Here is a 22,940-nt window from a genome sequence, read left to right as displayed (position 1 = left end):
ATCTGTCTCTTGCTCATTCCTTTGCCTCTGGCTAGTTGCTCTTTGTGGAGAACAATTCCCATGGGTCAAGTTGTGCCTCATGCTGACCCTCTAGCTGTTGTTTTTGTGCCCTTTCAAAATGCTTGACAAAACTGTCACAGAAGGAGTATGTCATCTGGAAGCTGTGACAGACACGATCTGACCCAATTCATAAAACATAACTAAACAGCTTGGGCTGCCAGAGGCCAGGATTTACAGGACCACATTTCAAGAATGGCCTTCAACTCCCACTCTACTGAATGTGCTTTTCTACACTGCCACAGTACAGATTCCCAAGTGGTGTTAAGGGTAACCTGCAACATTGTGAAGTGACAAAGCAGCTGAGACACTAACCTTGTTAGAGCCTGCCCTGTCCACTGCTGGTCAGGAATGAGAAGGAATGATCTCGGTCATGGCTACATCTACACCAGGCTACAGGGGTAGGGAGCACTACAGAAATTAAGACATCATTTTTCACTCACCCATCCAGCACAGCAAGCACAAAGGAAACATCAGATAGTTTCTGCTGCATTATCCACTGCGGCCTTATTTTTACAATGAAAGCCTCCCTGCATTCATATTTCCAGCAGATGCGGCCTCACCCACAAGTAATTTAAGGACTTCTTGGCCTCCTGTCCATCTACCTCTATTCTTCATCTCCACTTCAATCACTAGTTACAGTCTTCTGTTAGGTACTCACCATGGGACTTAAATGTCCTTTGGGAGACGTTACTATCAAAGTCACCCTGATACCAGCAGTAATAAATTCCATCTCACTCATTTTCTCTTGAAACGCTTCACAAGCTACATGTTTCAAGCATGATCCAAGCTAAGAAGGCAGGGATTTACAGGAAAAAAACAATAAGTTGCCCAAGGATAAAATACAAATCAGTCATGGAGTTGGAAGCTCAACATCCATTTCCCAAGCTGCAGTAATGAAGTATCCTGTGCCATCCACATCCACTCAAGTAGGCAAGTTTCTACATAATCTTTTACTTCCAAGCACTTCCTCCTCTTTTCATTAGCCATGAAAATTAATTGAATCATGCACTTAAACATCATCAGTAGATCCCTCTCTGTCAATTGTCCTGTACTATGATGCTAGAACACAGATGTCATTTTTATTCTGAAAACCAGCCCATCCTTCTTAAAATCAGCACATACATATGCATTTGCAGAGTACTGTGATCTTCCTGCATCCATCACTATTACATCATGCTTTCAGAATAGCAGACAAATGAAAAGATATGAAAGTGGCAAAGGAAGAATGAGGAGATGTTGCAGTAGGTCCCTCTGGTTCTTCATTCACTCACTACCTCTGCCACATCATGTTTTAATAACAATCTCAGCTTGTTTTGCCTTTTCTATTTCAAAGACACAGAAACAGCACCCAGGCTAAGCCAGAAAAGATCTTCAAAACAGTTCGTTAAACAAATTCAATGAAGAAAGAAGAGGAAATGCTTGTAAAAAGAATTACAAAATGGAAAGAAAATTACTTCCCCCCCTCCCAGCTAAGTAGCATGACGGTTGCAATTGATAGAGCAAATTAAATCCTAAATGTGCTGGTGATTTGATAAATACCCTTTTCTGAGTATTACAGCCACATAATAAACACCCTGAACCGATACAGAAGTCCCAGTTCAGCTGTCTGCGAACACTGGTGCACTTTGCAGTCCCTACCATGTCACTCTCAAACTAGTTGATCTTATCAGCACATTTGCAGTTGGAACATAGCAGCTGTCTCTGCTTGTTTCTTAGCCATTTCTATTTCTGCATTAGAAACAGGTGGGTAAGCTCAGGGAGCTCACAAGTTTCTCTTTGATGTAGAGATGGACAAATCCTCTCATTAACAAACCAGTATTTTAAAAATCATTATGGGGTATTTTTAGTCCTATTTCATTTTAATATTGCTGTATAATTGCAGCCCATTAATCACGAATGCTTGTTTCCAGATCTGTCAATTTTAAGCTATAAGAAGTGCCAGCCTGTCTGCAAACTGCTAGTTTCAATATATTGCTGTATTGCTGTACTTATTTTACTGGTATAAGATTGGCTGATCCATAGCAATGGATTCTTTATCTGGTCAAACTCAGTTAAACAGAACAGGACAGCAATCTAAGCAGACTCTCCCAGCAAAATCAACCTACAGGTGGGAATTAGAAGGTATTCAGAATTACAGATACAAAACCATGAGAAAAAAAATGCACAGAGTATATTGTAAAGATGACTCTTTGCTCACTAATGCTCTCAGGTAGGTTAATACTAGGATCAGCACAAAGAAATACCATTTGCTGCATTTCACATGAGTGTAAACCCCTCATGCGGATGTGGGCAGAGTAGCTGAACAAGCTATCTACTTGCAGCTCTGGCAAACATGCAGTAAAGCTGTTCCATACAATCCAAATGACTCTGATCATTTGTAATACATGACTAGCTAGGTCAGCCTTTGTCAGACACAAATGCGTAGCTTGGAACATTAAATCCAGAAATTGGATCCCTGTCTTCCAGAAAGATTTCAAAGCCTTGAGGTATCAGGTGAATGACTTTTCTATTTTAAAGAGAGCCACAATACACAGTCTCTCCAGAAAAGTCAGCCAGGATTTAAAAGCAGCAAGAAACTTCCCAATTTTAGAATGGTAAAGATGAAAACAACATGAAAGTCACAACGCCACCCACACTGTTTCCCAACAGTCTGTTAGTTCTGTGTATTGAGGAAGGGTTTGCCTTTGCATAGCAAAAAACCTATTGTTGGAGTGAGAAACGCAAGATTCGCAGAATCATGAGAAAACACCTAAAAGTAGCAGGCTTCCCTGTTATGCAGTCTGTTTTCTGTCACAGCCTAGCAATTCTTTATCACAACTTGCCCATTTTGCCCTGAGCCATCAGGAAGTTGAGTTCCCAAACTAAGACTAACAATAGTTTGCTAGAAGAGTGGCAGAGCCCAGTTTTTGCCCACTCTTGCCATCAATACAAGTCCAAAATAGAGAGCATCAGAGGGCAATGTGTATCTAGCTCAGTTCATGGAAAAGCACAGCCTTTCTGTTCCACAAAGGAAAAATATTGAACCAAAGACAAAAACTGCTGTCTGTAACAGCAAGGGCAATTGTTTAGGTCTGACAGCAGCTGGTACACAAATGCCACACTATGTGAGCTTTCCAGCTATGGAATATTCTTTCATAAGGCAAACCTGCCAGATGTCCTACCCCTTACTCCCCAGCCACAGCTTGCCTGGTAGTTACCAATGAGGAAGTACAACCAAGCAGAAAGGAGAACAGCAGGTCGCTGGGACAGCCCAGCAGCTAATCACCTCTTCTTAGAGGAGTAGTTCTTAATTGCCTTACAGAGAGCACATAGGGCAGAGAAGACAGGAATAAAGCAAACAAAAACCACACACAAGCAACATATCTACTGTTGGGAAACTCCAGTTTCTTACCTCATGGCAGGTTCCTAACTCTGAGACCATAGAGACCTTCTTACTGGCCTTTTATTCAAAGAGCAAGGGTGGACCACAGACTGCCCCACCATCCACACCCACAACTGTACTAACTAGAAGTAACTGATAGTATCAATCAAGATTTAACACAGGTGTGAGGGGTGAACCCAACTACCTTCAGGCCCAACCCATTTCATACCCTGCACCAGCAGGTGCTCCAGACCTTGTAATTCACAGAAACCAATAACCTGGGCAGTGAGAGCCATGGCCAGTTGGGCTCTCACCAGCTGGAAGAAGCCCCTTCCTGCCCTCTGCTTCTTCTCCTGGGGGCACAAGCATTAATCCTTCACCCTTTAGTAAACACATTGCTCATAACAATATTCAGTCTCCACAGCCAATCTGACCCCAAAATTACATCTTTCCTCACAGACCCCATCTCTGTCACATTGAGAACAGATTTAACTCAATTCAAATGCTTCTTCGGCTAATTTATACAGTACCACATTGACCTTTTAGCGTATGCCCCACAGGACAGTGTGTGACTGGAATTTATGGCCAGGCTTGGGAAGTGTGCAGCTCACTGAAACACAGGGAGGGGAAGGTTCATGCCAAGATTTGAAGTTGATAACAGAAATCTAGTAGCAGTTCAATGCTGTTCACCATTTGTGGGAGTAAAAGCTGCCTGCGGGCTCCACGGGGCTGTATTTCAATACCTCTACCAGACACACAGATTGGCCATTGGAAGCACAGCATCTGCAAGCTTCTCCCAAATTGTTTCCACCTAAGGGAGAGAAAATTAATTACTTATTTTCCCCTTCTGCTAAGGCAAAAATCTGGGCAATCTGTTGCTCCTGCAGAAGCTTGTAACTCCACTGCAATGAGGCTGGGCACTGACGTATTGCAAGACAGGCATGTTCCAAAGCAGGTGGCTGTAAAGTTCCAAAGCAATATAAAAAATACGTATAACCATTTTCAGGAATAGTTGTAATTTTCAATGCCTTATAACAAGAATACAAGTAGTACCACTCACCTGTAAGGGCACTTCTGATGCACTTGACAAACCAATCACAAGTGAAAATAACCACGACTAAGACATGCAACAGTTTATCATTAAGCGTATCAGAAAGGGCTCTGATATTCTGCAAGACTGAAGCATGGCCAGTGCTAAGCACTGGTGATGTTCTAAGCTCAAGTCTCTACCAACCAAGAAGACACTGCTAGTTTGTATGCCAGAAAATGCTGCTAGTAATAAGAATATTCTCTGGAAAGGGCATGCAAAGGTTACAAGTCTCTCGGGACAAAGATAAGACTCATATAATTCAAAGGAGGAAAGGTAACAGAACAAGCACTGAAGAAACAGCACACAATTCAGCAGCACTATCCCCTAAGAAGATGAGGGCTTAGAACAAATCTCCAAATTTCAGAAGGAAGGTTATTAAATAAGAAAAAAAAAAAAGGAAGAAAACTACAGATGAATGAGGAGCTGCCACTGCAGTACAGATTGTCTTGCTTCAGATGGCTGTTCTGCTAGCATGGTGCATAAGGTAAAGGGAGAGGAGAGAAAGAGAGATTACCCTGACATTTACCTTCTCCCTTTGCAAAACCTACTGTGGCTTCCTATGCTTCAACCCTTGTTTTTAGCATCCTTATTGAGTGCTTTCTGTGCATTGCTTCCTGCTTTGACTAATGGGTTTCAGTATCTTAATATGCATTTTGCCAAGCTCACAGAAGGCTGACCATAGTGTCAAAGCTGTGCTGGCTGAGTCAGTTCCACCAAATGCTGGGAGTCAAAGAACAGTTGATCCATCATGAAAAATACTGGCCTTGGTCTGCAGACAGCCATGTGTCAGAGATTTTATGTCCTATTCATAGAATCATAGAATAGTTAGGGTTGGAAAGGACCTTAAGATCATCTAGTTCCAACCCCCCTGCCATGCGCAGGGACACCTCACACTAAACCTTATCACCCAAGGCTTCATCCAACCAGCCTTGAACACTGCCAGGGATGGAGCATTCACAATCTCCTTCCACCTTTATGGGAGGAGACTGGATATTCGAAGAGGAGCATAGTTTAGCAGAAATTTGCCTGCTCTTTTTGCAATGGGCTGCTACACTGTTGTGACTGGGATAAGAAAGGAAACAGAGATGTTTGAAATCGAAAGACAATCTTGAGAAATTTAGAGTGCACGCCATCAAGTGTTGCATATCTGGAGATCATTGCTTTGGCTTCAGATGCTCGATAAACTGCCTACTGAAGAGGAGGAAAAAATCCTATTCTCAATTCTGTAATTATTTAGCACTATAGAATGCATGACAGTTTTATTCAGTCTCTCTTCACTACTGCATTAAAACAAGATCACAGTTTTCACAACAGCTGACACTTCCTGTCACCAAAACCACAGTGTTTGGTACAAAGCGAGAGAGGAACCAGCACCTCTGCCTGGCAGCACTGCAAATTAGGAACAAATCATCAGTTTGAGGGAATACACAGATACAAAATTCACTACTGCACATGCAAGAATAAAGCAAAAGATGTTTTTCTCCACAGTTTACTATAATCATCATCTCATTCTATTTCTATACACACTAAAATCTCTTCACTTGTGACTATAATCACAAATAAGGAGTAGAGAGAAACAAGAGATTAAAGGAAAAAACTGAACAGGCTCTGTAAATGGAGTATTTTAAGGAAAAGTAATGCTAGCGGACTCTTTCTGCATAAGATCTCAATTTGGACCACTGTAAGTACCTAGATAGCTAGAGAAAACAATCTGAAACATCCTCTGTTCACATCCAGTGGAAGTGCAGCCTAATGAGGGGGCACCTGAGGAGCAGAAGCTTTCTTCAGTTCTTGGTTTCTCTCCTAAGACTTTCATCAATAGCACCAATGATTCTTTCTTCTTGTATGACACTTGCAGTGTAGAAATGCCTTTTTTATAAAAAACCTATCAGTCCTTTTCACAGAAACCACTCAGCATCCAGACAAATATGTGGAGTTGGATTGCTCTGTATTTGGCATACAAATGTGACCTAAGGGTTCAACAGCATTGGCTGTAGTACTGTGTGCATCTGTGCTGGAAGAGGTGTAGCACTGCAACACCAGTGGAAGAACAACAGATGCGCTTGCTGTTGTGATCCATTTCCAGCCAGCACAATGCCAGGTTAACACTCCAGCTGAATTGCTACAGGCATTTCTTCTGGCTGCTTGAAAGATCATTACCAATCAAAGCAGGTCATTCTGCCTCCCCACTTCAACATTATTAGATGAGAGCTTCCTTTAAAGAGTGCATTTTCCTTAGGGGCGGACTAACTCCAATAAGGCGTTGATCTAATTTGATCGCTCTTTCACCAGGAGATATGTCATCTCCAGCTTTGAAAAAAGTTATTCAAGAGGAGAGAGTTTGAACCTTTCATAATTAACATGCAACACTGGTTGCCACAGAGGGAGCAGGCACAGTTATAATAACTTGGAGTCAATAATTCATAAACTATAATGCATTATTAATCAATTATCGAGGCCTGAATTACTTTTAATGAGATTAAGCTGATTGGAGCACTAAGTTGTTTGAATCATATTGATTTAATCAATGTGCTTAACTAAACTGTGTACATTTTCCACATGATCATTATTTCCCAGTATCCTGCATAAATATCCAGTACCCTGCAATTCACAGCCTCTGCTGTTCTCTGCTCAGGAATCGCTCTTTGCTGCAAATTATGTTTAAAGGTAAAGGGCTTGTTTCTGAGAAAAGATCAAAGTTGCCAAACAACGATGTAAGCAGCTCATACAAGCAAACTGAGAAATGTTGGACTGCTTCACCCAGCAACTATGTCTTTTTGATTCTGTAGGCTTAACATGAGACCAAACAAACAGACCTCATTAGTTTCACTTTATCCCTCTTTCTAGTTCTAGGAACATCTGAAGATATAAAGGGCACAAACATCCTGCCATACCTATCCCCAAAACGCTACTTTTTCCCTCTCTAGAAACATGCTTAGACTTAAACAGAAAATGTGTTTCAACTCCCCAAAAAACTACATTTAAGATAAGCAGGTGTCATTATCTCTTTATGATAATATTCATAATGGCTTCTGCAGCCTTGCATGAGGAGGACGTGATGACAGAAGAGCAACTCAAAGTGACAGCTATGACAGATGTAAACCCATTGGATAGTGTCATTCTTATTTCTCTCACTGCTGCTGCTCATTAGCTGGGACATTTAGGTTTAACTTTAAACCCCATGATTCACCTCTGTAATGCTACACGCTGCTAAAAGGACACTCATCAGGTGTGTCAGCTTGGGGGAATACTCGTAACACACACTGCACAATCAGCACTATCAATGGGAATCACAACAATATAACCAGCCTTGAAGAGAGCTTTGTGAATACTTTCTTTGTGGTACCACAAACAATGATTGTCCCACCCCACTCTGCAGACCCTGTCTTCAGTGAATGCAGGATTTACCCTGAACAGCAATATTTGATGCCCATCTATTTAGCTGAGGATACAGCCCTGCTGGCAGATGTCACTGATGCAGTGCACTGCACCCCTTGAATTCTTCATTCCTATAAGGAATTCCTTTGGGACTGTTTCAGTCTATTAACACCAACCAGAATGACACCTACTCTGCATCACTTCAGAGATGTCCTCCCCTTTCCCTTCTCTAACTAAAGGTGAAGCTAACCCACCCCAACTCAGAAAACACCTCCTAAGGAACACTCATATGGCAAGCTCAAAACTTGTTCTCTGATCAGCCATTTTGTATTTGGTGGTTTTATTTCCATCACTCTGTTAACATTAGCAACATATCAGTGTCCTCTACTTTCTTAACTGTAAGACAGTTTTATCATTGGCTGTGTATGAGTGTTTGTATCTTTTACTTATGCTTGAAGAGTTAACCTGTCCATTTGCTCTATCACTTAGAACGGTATCCAGAAGCTTGCAGTCGGCTGTCTGTCAGGGACTCTAGCAGCAGTTACATACTGCACATTTACAGGCATAACACTGTTAATTAATGATTTGTAAACTATTACTGGGAACATGTTCATGCTGTTAACACTGCCTTCATTGAGCTGTGTGTGGCAGACCCAAGAAAATCAGAGCTCTGCAAGCACCTATTAATTTCATTGAGCAGGTTGTTGGCACCAAGAATGAAAACTTTATCATTCTCACCATTTCTGTTTTTGAGAATGCTCTGAAAGATGTGAGGAGTTTCTCTCCCTTTGAAAGTCCCTTTAACTTTTATCAGGCAAGGTCTAAGGATAGACCTAACATAGCCAGGAGCAAAGTCACCAAAGAGTAAATGTCTGCCCAGACACGGAAGGTCGAACCTACAGTGTCTTAACTCTATCGAAAGGAATGAGGAGGGAAAGAGGAACACAGTAAAGAAGATAACAGAGGATGCAAAAAAACCCCAAAAACAGTCCCTTTTCCTCATCATTGGTGTTTCCTCCATCATCAGAATAGAAAACTAATGGTTTTATCACAAGACTATGGGGGATACAGCAGTTAGAGTGAGGGGCAAAGACATCCCTTCTTGCTGGATGCTCAGTCTTCATGCAATGGCAGAAAGGGCAAGCTTAAAACACAACAAAAAGATCAAGAGACCCTCTCAATTTCTATCAGTACAAGTCTTTGGAGCTTCGAAGCCCAGCAGAGACCTCTGAGCAGCTTCAGTTTCTGTTGCAGTTTTCTGACATATAGAGACATTGATCAAGAATGACTGAAAGTTGTGCTGTTTGTAACTGAGCTGTTGTTTGATTGAGATGCAAAACACAGGGAGTGAGATAGTTCCTGTCTCACTTCTTCATATCAGTTTAAGAACTGAACATTTAATAAAAATCCTTCAGAACATGGCCATCACATAAAGGGGTGGGAGAAAGGAGCCTAAAGTGAATATCAAAGCCTCATATAAACAAGGTGTAATGAAGGCAAACAGCAGCCCATTTTTCTTCCCTTCAGTATGCGGTGAATGTGCAGTGCCTGTGAGTGCGCATGGCTTGTGCTTCCTATTAACAAGGCACACATTAATAAATTTAACTCAGACAAATTTAACCATCCGAAGGCCACATTAATCAAAAGTCTGACAAGACCAATCTGAAAGAGTTGAACAAGGGAAATAAAGTAAGGTTGACAAAGAGGATGCTATGCCCTCACTGTCCCTGCGCCACTCCCACCCTATCAGCACCTCCAGTACCACAGCAGCTCCTCCCTACTGCACTCCCACTGGAGCTGGTAACTCCATCCTCCCAACACTCCTCACCCACTCAGTACCTCTTCATCAGTGATGTTTGTTACTCCCCATGTGTCTGTACTGGAGAAGGATTTAGAGTGTTTAAATACGATCATGAGCAACAGCTACAGACTCCTGGCAAGCTTTCCATTTTACCTGCACCAATGGTGCTATTGAAAAGAACCTCTCAAGGTACGGATTAACAAATGCACAAAAGGAGAAGTTACAATTTTGATTGGAAAACAGTATGAGTGCAGCTCATAAAAACTGTAAACTGGCCAGAACCAGAAGGAGAAAACAAGGGCTATCAATTTCTATTCATTACCCATGTGCCAGGTTCCCCAGGGCTGCTGCTCCACCTCCACACCACTTCTCAAGCTGAAATACCTGTGCATGGACACTATGCAAACCAGTGGCAGTTACTATTAAGGGTGAAAGGTTTTTTCCCCCAGAGTTAAATATGAAGGGACCAAACTTGTTGCTTTTAAGTTTTTAGAATGGTAAATATTGACAAATAGGTTCTTCCATCAGCCAAACCACTTCAGAGAGAGAAGGGCATGTTGTACAAAACAAGGAAACTGAGAAGTAACTGCTGATCAAAGCCACACAAAACAGCACAAATTAGGCTAAGTACGTTCCCAAAAGCCATAGTTATCCAAGCTGCTTAAACAACATAAGAGCAGACGTGATTATTCAGATTTGCCTAGAGGCATCCCCACAGCATGAAACATGCTATGCTGCCTTGCTGTTCTTCCACTTGAGAGAACAACAAATATTTTCATCACCTAAGAGCATTGGTGTTTACTTTTATAGTCTTTGAGACTGGAGAGAAACTGTGTTGCCTTAACGCTGTCTTTCCCCCAGTTTCTATTTCAGTTCAGCCAACTGGATTTTCATTGTGCTCAGTTGGTTCATGAATAAATCTAGGAAGTCCTTAATCACATTACACTGCAAAGCTTCAGAAGAAGAGTTGTGCAGTAGCACATGATATCATGGCATTTCAGTTAGAACTACTATCTCCCAGTGAATGCATGTAATATCACAAACCAAGGGGTATATCTTTCTCTCAAAAATAAAGATGACTTCAGCCACATAACTGGGATTTGAACCCAGATGCTGAATCTTACAACAGCCTGAGGCTTTTGAAACAAGTATCTCTCCAAATTGTTCACACATCCTTCATGAATCTTTCAGCAAACCTGTGCTGAATAAGGCTTCTCTTCATAGTCAGGTTAACGACCTTTGAAAACCTGCCAGACTGTCTTTTAACACAGAAGATATGTTCTTGATACTCGCTAAGAACAGTGTTCCAGACACTGACAACACCTTCTACTATAGTCACATTTATATCTTGATACTCCCTAAAAGCAGTGTGACTCTGGGGGTACTACTGAGCTCTTCAGTACTGTGCTGTCATTTCCTTATGATCCTCATTTCAGCATCTGTGCCTCTCAATGTCTCGAGCATGGACTGTGCGTCCTGCATACACAGAGGCCATCTTGCCATTCTGTACCATGCCTGGTGCAGTAAGCTTTCAGTTCAAGGCTAGCCCCAAGAACTGTAAATAGTAGAAAATCTAACATATTATTAGCATATGAAATTATATTTTCCTCTTGTCCCTGGTGCCAAAGGTGAAAACATTCTGAACTATTCCTGCTTTAGCTCCATTGGTACCGGCCTGTGTTTTTTTCATCCTGATCACTGTATCTGCATGACTGCAGACATGACCGTGTTGTGGGGTCGCTCAAACAGCAAGAATGCTCTTTTATGAAAATACTGGCGATTTTGAAATTTATTGTATTCCTTTCCTATGACAAAACATACCTTTCAGAAAATCCTTTCAATGCCAAAGGTGCTTAAATTCGATGTTTAGTGCATTCACTCATTGTATCGCTGACCCACTCTAAGTCCTTGCTTTGGTAAATTCAAACATTAGCTTAGCTTTTGCTTTGTACCTTCATTGGGAAGGCATACTCGGGCAGAAAGGCTTGTTCACTGCACATCTGTTATGGATGGCTGCAATCCTCAAATAAAGTACTCCAACTTTCAGCTGCTCTATAATTCTTTGCTGCCATGAGGTTTAAAAATTGCTGTCGACAGCTACCATCTAACCAGGTGATCACCTGCAGTGTGCCAAAGGCTTCTTTATATAACCACAGCTCCCACCCGCTGGTTTTCTGTTCTATATCATCATTATCACGGAACAGAAGTGCTAAAGGGCAGGAATGACCTCTTCATGTCAGGCATAGACAGCACCCACCGCAGCCAAATCCCCTATTCATGTGTTGTATGTGCTACTGTAGTGTAAGTAATGCTAATAATCGTATTACTGTAACACCACAATCTGATTTTCTCTGTGGCAGGGCCTCCAGTCCCCACCATTAAAGCTGTGTGCATGCACCTTATGAATGCCCATGTGTAATGGGCAATTTGGCTTTAAGATTTCAACTTAGAAAAGCACATTCCAGCTCAGAAATGTGCTAATTCAGGGTAAATGCTCAATTTATAATAAAATTATTATAATAAAAATGTATGAGATAGGATGATTGCACTGTAACGCTGGCATAACTGCACTGTACTCTAAACCTGAACCAGGAAAGAGAGCAATAATTTTCACCAGTGTTTGAGCTTCCTTTATGTAGCATGGACTTTATGAGGACTCCTATTCATGTATCACCACCTACCTATGGAAAGAGAATGCTTCAATGAGAAGCACGGTTCATAACACAGAATCCATTTGGATGCTTCTAGCCTAATATCTCAGTGAGGTAATGATATGTAGTTGTTTAACATCCAAAAAGATATTAAGACAATTTAAATTTCCGCACTCCTGCAACGTTTTCAACTTGTGTTATGGATGTGTGAAGAGCAGAGATTAAGAAAAATATATTAAATAAATCAGTTTATGTCTATTACTGACATAAGAAAGCCAACCTACATGTAAGCATCTATTTAGGCTCTCAAATCAAAGCTAAGCCAATACGATGCTAACCAGCATCAGATGACTTGCTGTTGAATACAACATGGGTATGTTAATCTTGTTAATCAAGGCCACTGAAGGTCTAAGTCTTTGACTTTCACAGTGAAAAACATCCACCTCTACAGAGAATATAGCAGTTATAATGTTTACCATTAGATAGTACATCATCAGTTAGTACTGGGACCAAACACAAGGAGCTGTATGGTGTCCAGATAGGTCTACTGGCATGTTGGAAGAGCTGGAATTTCATCAGAACACTTTAATTGTTGTCCACAGGTGGGAAAGAGGGGGGAGTTTGAGTGTATTCTGCAAGTTTGAGACCTCAAAATACATAAATCATTTCAACGTGGAAGATACCCACACACAAAAAACACCACCAACAAAAACTACCAAATTCTTGTTGAGTTGGTTACTTGGTTACTTGAACAGCATTTCTTGCTATTGGAGATATTTGACATTGAACTCTGCAATTGTTTCAGATCATGAAAGAAAAATTCAAAGTAAAAAATGGTGTCAACTCTCCTCCCTCCCCCTCGTAAATCTGTAATTTAAAAGCATGTTGTAACTGGCTGTGCCCCATAGTTATATTTCTTTTTCCAAAATGAGAAAGGCAAGAAAATCACCATATTCACAAAACAGGTTGTCATTGCCACTGCTGTCATGACCACAGCTCGCCAGCACCTTTTTTAATGCTTCATTTGGCTACTTACAGAATTGCTCCAAGTCGTCCCTTTTTTTAGATTCTGGCATGGCAGTGATTGTGAGCAACGGGCATAGATTTCCTCCTAGCGTCTGGCAGAGTGTCTGCTGCCTCCAGTAAACCTTCTTGGGGTTCCTGCTCCGTTCCAGGATATCAAGATGGGACTGAAAAGCAAGGAAGAAGTGAGGAAGCAGATTTATAAGTGAGTTCACAGGCTATAAAAATCTGATTCCACTAGCTGTGTATTATTATTGGTACTAATTTAATGTCTTGCTAACTTCCCAGCTTCTCTCTTGTGCCAGTTAATATCATCACTTTTTACATCCCACAGATATACATCAGCTATTCAGAATATATCCCAGTTCAGTGAAGATGCACAGGGCTATTTACTCATTGAAGATGTCCCTGCTTGTTGCAGGGGGCTTGGACTAGATGAACTTTAACAGGCTCTTCCAGTCCAAACCATTCCATGATTTTACCTGAACAATTCCTAGGTGCTTTTCTTATTAGCAGAAAGGGATTTCCATGCATACATAAAGCCCAAAAGAGAACTGTCTGCTCCTTGTATTTTTATAAGGACTTGTATGTTCATTAGAAATGTGAGAGAACTAAACTGGCTTTGAGCCTTTATAGAACTGACTGGTTAGCTGTCAAGCACGTGCCAGTGAAACTCAGAACAACTCCGCACCAGAGGCAGCCAAAAAGTTTACATCAGAAGGACATTTTGTACAACCAGGAGTGGGAAATTTGAAGAGTGTCTGTCCAAGAAGTTATTTAAAAAGGAGATTTTCTCCTCTCATCCCCCCCCCAAAATTTTAAAAACAATTTTGTCCAAAAGCTCCTTGAGAAATTTGAGAAAAAAAAAAAAAAGAACTGGCAGCTTAAAAGAAAAAAAAAAGGAAAAAAGAACAATTTTTGGAACAAATTTTTATCTCCTCATTAGACACATAGCCACTTGTCACCCACACACCAGATGACGTGTAGCTCTCTCTGTTTACACTGCAAATTGCAAGATTAGTGTAAGTAGTCCCATTGCAGGGTGTTGCTAAATGTTGTGAAACACAAGTTGTCTGTTAGTTGCTAGAAATGGATATAGTGAAGTTTGCAGACTTGTCCTAACAGAAACTAAAACACACAAATTCACTGACTAACCCTTGTGTTAACAAGTCAGAGCTAAATTTTAACCAACATTTATAGACAAGATATTCATAGAATCATAGAATGGTTTGGGTTGGAAACGACCTTAAAGATCATTTGATTCCAGTACCTGCCTACTGCCATGTGCAGGGAGGGACACCTTCCACTAGACCAGGTTGCTTAATGCTTGGATCTTGCTGTCTATCAGACTGCTTTCCCAGTTTCCATTTGAAAGCAAACACAGGACTGAAATTTACAGTCATCTATGCCATAAAACAATTAACATACTGCTCTGTAAAGTAAATTCAATTATTAGATCTCTCATAGATACAGAGAACTCAATATAATCATTTACTTATGTTCTGGTACCCAGTGAAACTTAATTGGGTATAGCTGCCACTGAGATTTCAGCTAGATATCCAAACAATTAAACACTGTGATGTAAAAATAGATGAATTACTGTTCATAAAATAAATGTAATTACTAATGGGCAAAAAGTAATGAACTGCAGAGTGCATCCAGTTCAAATAGGATTCTGCGATATGTATTTACTGTACATATGCCTGTAACTATTAAATATATAGGATATTTAAAAACATTTTCATATCAGTATCTCCATATACAAATTCATCTTCTTCCCCAAAGCACTATATATTTAATTGAACCCTTAGGTTTGTAATAACTTTTAATTTATTACTGATAAGTAAAGCCAACATACTTCACCAGTGGACAAACTCTTTCTAATGAAATCTAGTGGTGGACAAACCTGGTTTAGTTTATTTAATGTGGAAGTTAAAGTAACATGGAAATGTGTAAATTGCATCACTCAACATTTTAAATTACTCCAAGCAAAGAAACCTTTTAGAATTTTTAGAGGCAACAATTTTACTTTGGCTAAAGAGCTGGGCATGACAATCTATCAATCTCTCCCATCCATAATTCCCATTTACTGAATTTTGTGGTCCTTACTGAGTCCGAGTTCATTTAAACTTTTCCTGAGGCAAAATTGCCTTTAACTCCAATAAGCATTTGATTTGAAGAGGCAGTGAAATACTTCATGACTTGGCCCTGCAAGTCTAGGAATAACATCTTTTTCATCTCTATTCTATTCATTCAGAAGCAGGTGAGATATTCAGGGATTCCCAGAGCATACAAACTTTCCAAGTCTCTCTTGCTTTTGTGCCAGCAGAAGATAGAAATCGATAACAGTAAAATAATGATGAAGCACTGCATTTCAGTAATCAAGTATGGTGGTGAATAAGTCCCCCCAGTTCTTCAGTACTGCATTTGTCTTTTTCCCTGCAGACCATAGGACATACATTCCTTCAAAGCTATAGGTCAAACCCCACTACTGGAGCATACTCTCTTCCTCATTGATTTTGAGGAGTAACTGGTACCCATAAGCTTAATGACTGAGTTGGCAGGCATATTTTGGACTGTGAAGGCTTGACTGGCCCTCTCCCAGATATTGGAAGCAGTTTCTTTGAACATCTATAATGGGATGCAAAGCAGCTGAAAAGAGACTGCTGTTTGAGCGGGAATTAATCTAAGCCTAATTATGCTGGCACGCCAGGCAGCATGGCTAAAAGTGAGAGAGGACATTGTCTTCCTTGAAAGCATAATCTTTCACATCTGATAATGGCAAACTAACACCATTATAAAAAATAGAGTAAGCCCAACTTTACCAACCCACAATAGCATTTATTGCTCAGAAGAAAAAGGGTTAACAGTGGAAACTGAGAAGAGAAGGAAGGGGAGCTAACCCACTGGGACTGTGCATCTTCATTTTCAGTAACATCTTCCTCATCCTCAACCCCAAAGCAAAGCTGCTCCCAGAACTACTCATTTCCCTTCTTTTATCCTACTTTCCATTCAGACCATGAGCTCTCCTACTTCAATCACTGAGAAAACACATTGGATGCATTTCCCAGAAAACTCTTTACCATCCACCCCTGGCCAGAAAAGGCCGAAGAAAACAAATCCTTCCCCAGGAAGCAAACTTTGTCAACTCAGTAATACAATTTATACCTACTCAAATGGAGATATCTTCAGTTAGCATTATAAATGTTATAAGCACTAATGGCTTGTACCCCAGCTTAACCCATACAAAGAATTCTTTTCTTCTGCAAAGAGAGGCTTCAGAGCTGGAAGGGGCTGCAGTTGCAAACAAGGTAGTAAACAGCATTTTAATCATTAACTACCTGTGAAAACAGTCCTCTACACTATCTCAGAATCTATACAGACGCAAGCAGCTCTGACCGTCAGGCCCATTAGCTTGTTATTTACATGGCTATCAGTATTACCATCATTGTAGAGTAGGTATAGGGGTAATGGTAGGCCAGGTAGCAGACATCATCTTTATGAGGGAACTTGATGCTGAAGGTGAGTGTGTAGTAGAAATTCCCTTTCACGCCTCGTCCTGCAGTTGCACTGCAGCGGTAGTGGTTTCTGGAAGAAGACAAAGAGGGAGGAAACAGATGGTTTTCACTTCTAGAAGCACATTTGGACTATCCAAGAAAGAATTAAGCATTCAGAGAAGCATTCTCCCTGAATGAGCTTTCATGTCACTGTAGATGGGCTACAAACTAACCAGTCATTTTAGAAAGATTGGGAAGGCCCCATACAAGTACAACCATCCCAGTCCCAAGTACAACAATGACACAGTGCTAACTTCCAGTAACACAACAGTGAAGCTACAGACTGTATGACACAAGCAGGTTAGAGAAACCATGGTTCCACTACACAGAGGTGTAAATAGGATCATGGTGGTAAGTACCCCTGATACCAAGATTTAAGGATGTCTCAGGATTCACACAGTGCACAAAGAGGGAGCTAAGAAGCAGAACCATGTTTGGCAGTACTGGGTACAGCCAGTCACATGCTGCTGATGGATGGCAGCACTCTTACAGGAAAATAACAGTTTCATTTCTGAAGGTGCAAATAAGAGGAGGAAGCCAGCTAATACTAGCTCATATAGCACATCCAGACGTATTTAGATTAGTGCATTCAGCTAACACTACTGTATTGCTTCTGATATCCAAATTATCTTGCTCAGAGATGCAGGTACCTATTCACAGTCCTGAACAATGCCATGTGAATATATTCTGTGACAGCCTGGAGATACAGAAAAAATGAATACACTACCAAACCAACTATTCAGTTCCACCACAGGAAGAAAAGTATATTCCAGGCCTTAATTAAATAAATAATAATAAAAAAGGGCATACATAAACATATTTCAAACATAATCAAAGGCTTTTGCTGAGTATGAAGAGGAAGAGAGTGGATTTGGGTAGAGACTGCATGCAGAGGAGAAAAGATTTCATATAAATTTGCAGGTTGTGAGCTACCCAGAAAACTCCTCTCTTTTTGCATCCCTGCTTTTCAAAGACTTAAGCCTCTCCCCATCAAGGACAGCTGCTCCCTAAAAGATGGGAGCTGAGCTTGATGTGGAAGCCACTAGGGCAAGAGCCTCACCACTGAGGGTCATCTCTCACAGTACCTGAGCAGAGCACGGCCAGGGATGGCAGACAGGTTCAAACACATCCAGATCATCAGGTTGCTTGTGGTGATGAGGCAGGTATCCCCATCACCTCCTCAAGCCAGGAGGTCAGTCAATGGGTTAGGATCCAGATCGCCAGCGTTGACAGCAAAGCACAGACACCAGTGACTGACGTGGAGCCTCACTACAATGCAGCTCAGACAGGGACTAAGTAGTTCAATTAGACCTGCTGGGCCCATGGACAGAGTGTGGCTCACCCCAGGCAAGGGTGGTCAGGGTCATCAAGGTCTCCTAGTGCATTCAGGCCCTTGACACTCCCTTTCATTAAAACTATGAGATCTTAAAGTGAACTTCTCAATCTAGTTCCAGGACCAGATCTCTTGCAGGAGACTTACTCCGATATAGAGATGACTTTAGGCTGAGCAAGAAAGTTTTCTTTCAGCAGAGTTGAAGAGACAATTCATGCACTTCAGGGAGAAGGCTCACAGCAAAAATCGCATGCATAAGTACGTTTCAAACAATATTCTCTCCCACATTGCACCAATTATGCTGTTGCCAAACCTTCCGGTTCTGAAGGACTGTGAGGTTTCTTTGACAAATGCTATCATTAATGTTGCATTAAAATGCAAAACAGAAGAGGCAACCAAAAGATGCAATTTTAGCTCCTGAAATTTACAATACTGGTTTATTCTGCCTCTGTTCATTTTTACTCAAAAGGGTGGAGAGAAAAGGTAGCTATTATTGTCATATTCTCCAAAACAATACAATTCTGCTGGATTTTCACCTGAATTTAATAGTTAGGATCATGTGGGGTGAGTGATACAGAGTGAATCAACAGATAGTACATGAACATGAAGTCAGAGTGGCAGAATAAAACCCTATGATTTTATTCTCAGCTAAACCTTTCACCCCAACATTTCTTTTGCAAATAACCCACCCTTCATATTGGACAAAGAGACTCAGAGGATAAAAAAGCAATGAACCCGCATATAGAAACATCTACTTGGTTATTGTATTTTGGTGGATCTAGGATTTGATTTTCTTTTTAATTCAGAATTATGGCATTTAATAGAGTTCCTGTTAATTTTGACAGTGAAGGATAATTGAGAACCATTTCTTGTATAGCGCCTAAAGAAAGTAGTTATCTCCATGGCCTCTATTATACTCAGTGTGACTTGGGAGATTAAATGACCTTATCCACAAAGAACTGTCACAAAGTGAAGAGATCTTCTTAGCTGTCACCTCCAAATTCACATTTGTAAGTAGAAGTGAGGGAGGAATCAAGTTATTACAGGCAGATGCTCCCAAAATATCTTATATACACATTATTCTCATCTGTCCCTAATGCTCCATTAAAGACTTCTCTCTTTAAGTTCTGTAATTCTGCAGTCCAAAATGTCTCTTCTGCCTGAAATGGCCACTTAATCCAGAGGTTTTGCAGCACCAGACACCTCTGACCTTGATGCTATGCTGTTATCAATGGTCTATACTCCTGGCTGTGCTCAGATTGCATGATCCTGAGGGAACTGATGCACAGAGCTCTCACCCCACTGCTTAGCAACACATTTCATTCTTCTTCTGAGAACCGATGCTGTTGCAGCAAACTACCCGCCCAGAACAGATATTTCCAGACTTCTGAATCACTTCTTGACACCTCCTTCAATCTATGGCAAATTATCTGGCAGTAACAGGAAGTTTGCAGGTGGCTTTGTGAGGCTGTAATATTGTTCACTCATGCATTAAGAAAAACCACCTGTGTGTACACAGTGTAAATGATCACATATTCTTACTGCGTATGATCTGGTCTCCTCACAATCCATCAAACAATGCAGTAGCTCTGAATCTTTTTCAAAAGAAACCTAAAAAATTGCAGTTTTCCTCTTTGCCTCCTTCTACTGCTGTCAGCCCAAGATGGCTCCATTGCTTCCTTGTTCCTCCACCAGGCTGAGTTTCATTTCCTCACCCCTCTTCCATCAATGCATTCTACCACATCAGCTTGAAGCCCAAATTAACAAGCAAGAAAATGGGGAGGAAAAAGATACCCTAGCAACATCTAGTCCTCACCACCTTATTTGTGTTCTCTTTCAGAGTGTTCAAAGCCTCACATGTCATCTAGAAACTAATACACTGATTATTGGAAAGAAAACAAGAGACCAAAGTGTGCTTTCTTAAATCAGCATGCAAGCTGTATCTGTGGTGCCTTTCAGTCACTTAGTAATAGTGAAATCATTTTGCTTTCTGTTCTCCTTCAGAAATCCTGTGCAGGTAACATATTTCTAGCATAGCTGTGATGGAGAGTTAATTAATAATAATTATAAGACTACTTATCACTTACTTTGCACAATAATTCTTTGTGCTTAAAAGACCTTTGCAAGCATTATCTAATTAAAACTTCTTTCCCAATTATCTATTCCCATTCTTTGGGTGGCAGATAAGTAGCTCTAATTTTCTATCCTTTATAGATGGGTAAAAGTGAGACACAGACAGGTTAAGCCACTTGGCCAAACATACAGACAGGTCAGTAAAGGAGCTGGATTGTGACTCAGGAATTCAAAAGCACCAAGTGATACAAGAACATCATCTCTTGTTCATCTTGTCTTTGAACTTCCTGTCTGCAGTGCAAAGCACTGGTGAGTGATGGAATATGGCTTTGTATCAGCTTAGCTTAAAATGGCCAAAGAAAATAGCAACATCCTAGATTTCTAGACCATTCCAAAACAGAGTCCAAGTGGAAAGTGAACTATTTATCACTGTTCCCTTTGTCACCTGGACTCTTGTGTCATCATTTTACATACCCATACCTTCTTATCTCTCTAAGAGTGGCTGCCAAGTGAAATATACTTTACTAACACATAACCCCCCCCCCCCGGTATTTAACAATTTACAGGGCATGGCTGTTATTTTGGGGACTGCCACATAGGAAATTGGAAAACACACAATACAGCTTCCTTCCCAAGGGCCAAATCTTTGTTAAGGCATCTTTATTGTCAAGATTTCAGGCAGGATATTCCCACAGCCATCTTGCTCTTAAGGTTTTCAGTTGTATTGTAAAGGTCAGGCAGGCACTCTGAGTGGTATCTCAGCTCTCCCTTGTAGATATCATTAGAACTGAGGGGTGGCCTGCTAATACTAGATGATTTCATCAATATGATGATAAAGACGCTAAAAAGAGAAGACCTAGTTCTGACACCTCTATGATCACCAAACAGTGAAGTCCTTCATGGTAATGTGAGAACAAAACACTCCCTGTACCTCATTACTATCTGTGAACTGACTATTGCCTGAAAAACCTGGAGTTAGATAATAGGCTTAGAATGAGCCATGAAACCAAAGGCACAAGCATGCTGTCACCAATTCAGCATGCTGCCATAGTTCCTTAAATAATTTGCAGGAAAGGAATATTATTCAGTGCATAAAAGCTGCCAAGACAGCGAGTGAATTAGATGATCTTATAGTAACTGCAACTCTGTTTATCATGGGTGTATCCTGTCACTTCACGAAGAGGCAATAAAGTAGAGCAGAAGTGTCACTGCTTCCTTCTGACAAGAGCACTGCTAATATTCCCCATAACATAAAAACTCTCATGAGACATATGGGAAAGGTACGCGATGACGGAGCTGTGCCATAACATTCATCTTTATGAGTGAACTATCCCATCTTCAGTGAAGATGAATATCAGCAAAGATCAGCCAACGTGCATCACCCAGGCATCTTGCAATCACGCCTATCCTCCCACTGTCCTTCAGCTCAGAGGTTGCTTTCAATAAAAGCCCTCCTGCAAAAGCAATTAAGGACATCTTTGAGCTCCTTTTTTTTGTAGGTGTATCACTCTTTTCCCATATTTATGAATAACCCTTAGTAGAAGTAATTAGATGAGGTTCCCTTCAAAATGCACCAGTCCCACCCCATGATACCCATGATCATGAAATAAGATCTTTCCCCAAAACACATGAAGCATGATAATCACTTTAACAATCAGATCTATTTTGAGCCAAAGCCTGAGCAACCCCAAATGTACTTTCTTCATGTTCCACATCACCTACAACTTCTCGTGACTGGGAATCAGTGATATAAAAACATTATAGAGTTTCAGTAGGGGTGAAGGTGTATATATGCACTGGAATATAAACTTGGAATAAACATATAAGCCTGGAATAAGCAGTAAATGAGACAGACAGCAATTAGTTATCCTAGATGAATATGCTGACAAATAATTCAGTGTACAGTTAGAAAACACAGAATATTCCAAATCAGTAAAACTCAATTCTCTCACATATTCTAAACAAGAATCTGATTACAAGTTTAATTGTATAATCACAGCTTAATCTCAGCTGCTATTGAATCACTGCACAGTAACTGCCTTGTTAATGACATGAGAAGCCACTGCTATGGTAATCAGCACATAAAGCTTGCCCAACCAGAAACATATGCTCACAGAAACCAGAGGTTACAGGCATGCAAAGGGAAGCCACTGCACCACAGTACGTTAGCTCTTAAGGTTGAAAAGGTTAGGTGAATAAAGGTTAGTGGAGAGTACTTGGAACAAAATAGAATAACTACTCAGATTGCTACAGGCAGGATGCCAGCTTGAGAGATGGTGATCTGAACCTGTATCTCCTACCCTTCCACACATCCCCCCTGCAAAAGAAAGGGACATACTAAAAAGAGATTACAACAGAGATTTGGGATGATTTTTTCTGTGACAACAAGAGTTTGAGTTTCTGCTTCTCCTGGAAGGCACCCCACTGTCATTGTAAGAGTTTATTGTCTCATCACATCCACTTGTGAACAGAGCCACCTCTGAACCTAACAGCAAAATTGTGAACTACGACACAAATAAAATGCCTTACAAAGCAAAAACCTAGTATTTCACATCAGTTAAAAAAATCAGCCTCAACACATGAGTTCATGAGGGAAGAAATTCCATTTAGAAC

General features: G+C 40.7%; 1 protein-coding gene across 1 annotated transcript in view; it reads right to left on the bottom strand.

Annotated features, from left to right (window-relative positions):
- The window catches only part of AGBL1 (AGBL carboxypeptidase 1), a 262,777-nt gene that overhangs the window by 184,739 nt on the left and 55,098 nt on the right, over positions 1–22,940 (bottom strand). Inside the window, exons 16-17 of the mRNA XM_034066142.1 lie at positions 16,808–16,952; positions 13,378–13,531 (exon numbers count right to left, since the gene is read on the bottom strand). Coding sequence (XP_033922033.1) covers positions 13,378–13,531; positions 16,808–16,952 — 299 coding nt within the window. The remainder of the gene's footprint in view (positions 1–13,377; positions 13,532–16,807; positions 16,953–22,940) is intronic.

Source organism: Melopsittacus undulatus, chromosome 9 (assembly GCF_012275295.1).
Source record: "Melopsittacus undulatus isolate bMelUnd1 chromosome 9, bMelUnd1.mat.Z, whole genome shotgun sequence".
NCBI lineage: Eukaryota > Metazoa > Chordata > Aves > Psittaciformes > Psittaculidae > Melopsittacus > Melopsittacus undulatus.
Note: the sequence above shows the minus strand (reverse complement) of the source record. Positions and strands in the feature narration are given on the sequence as shown.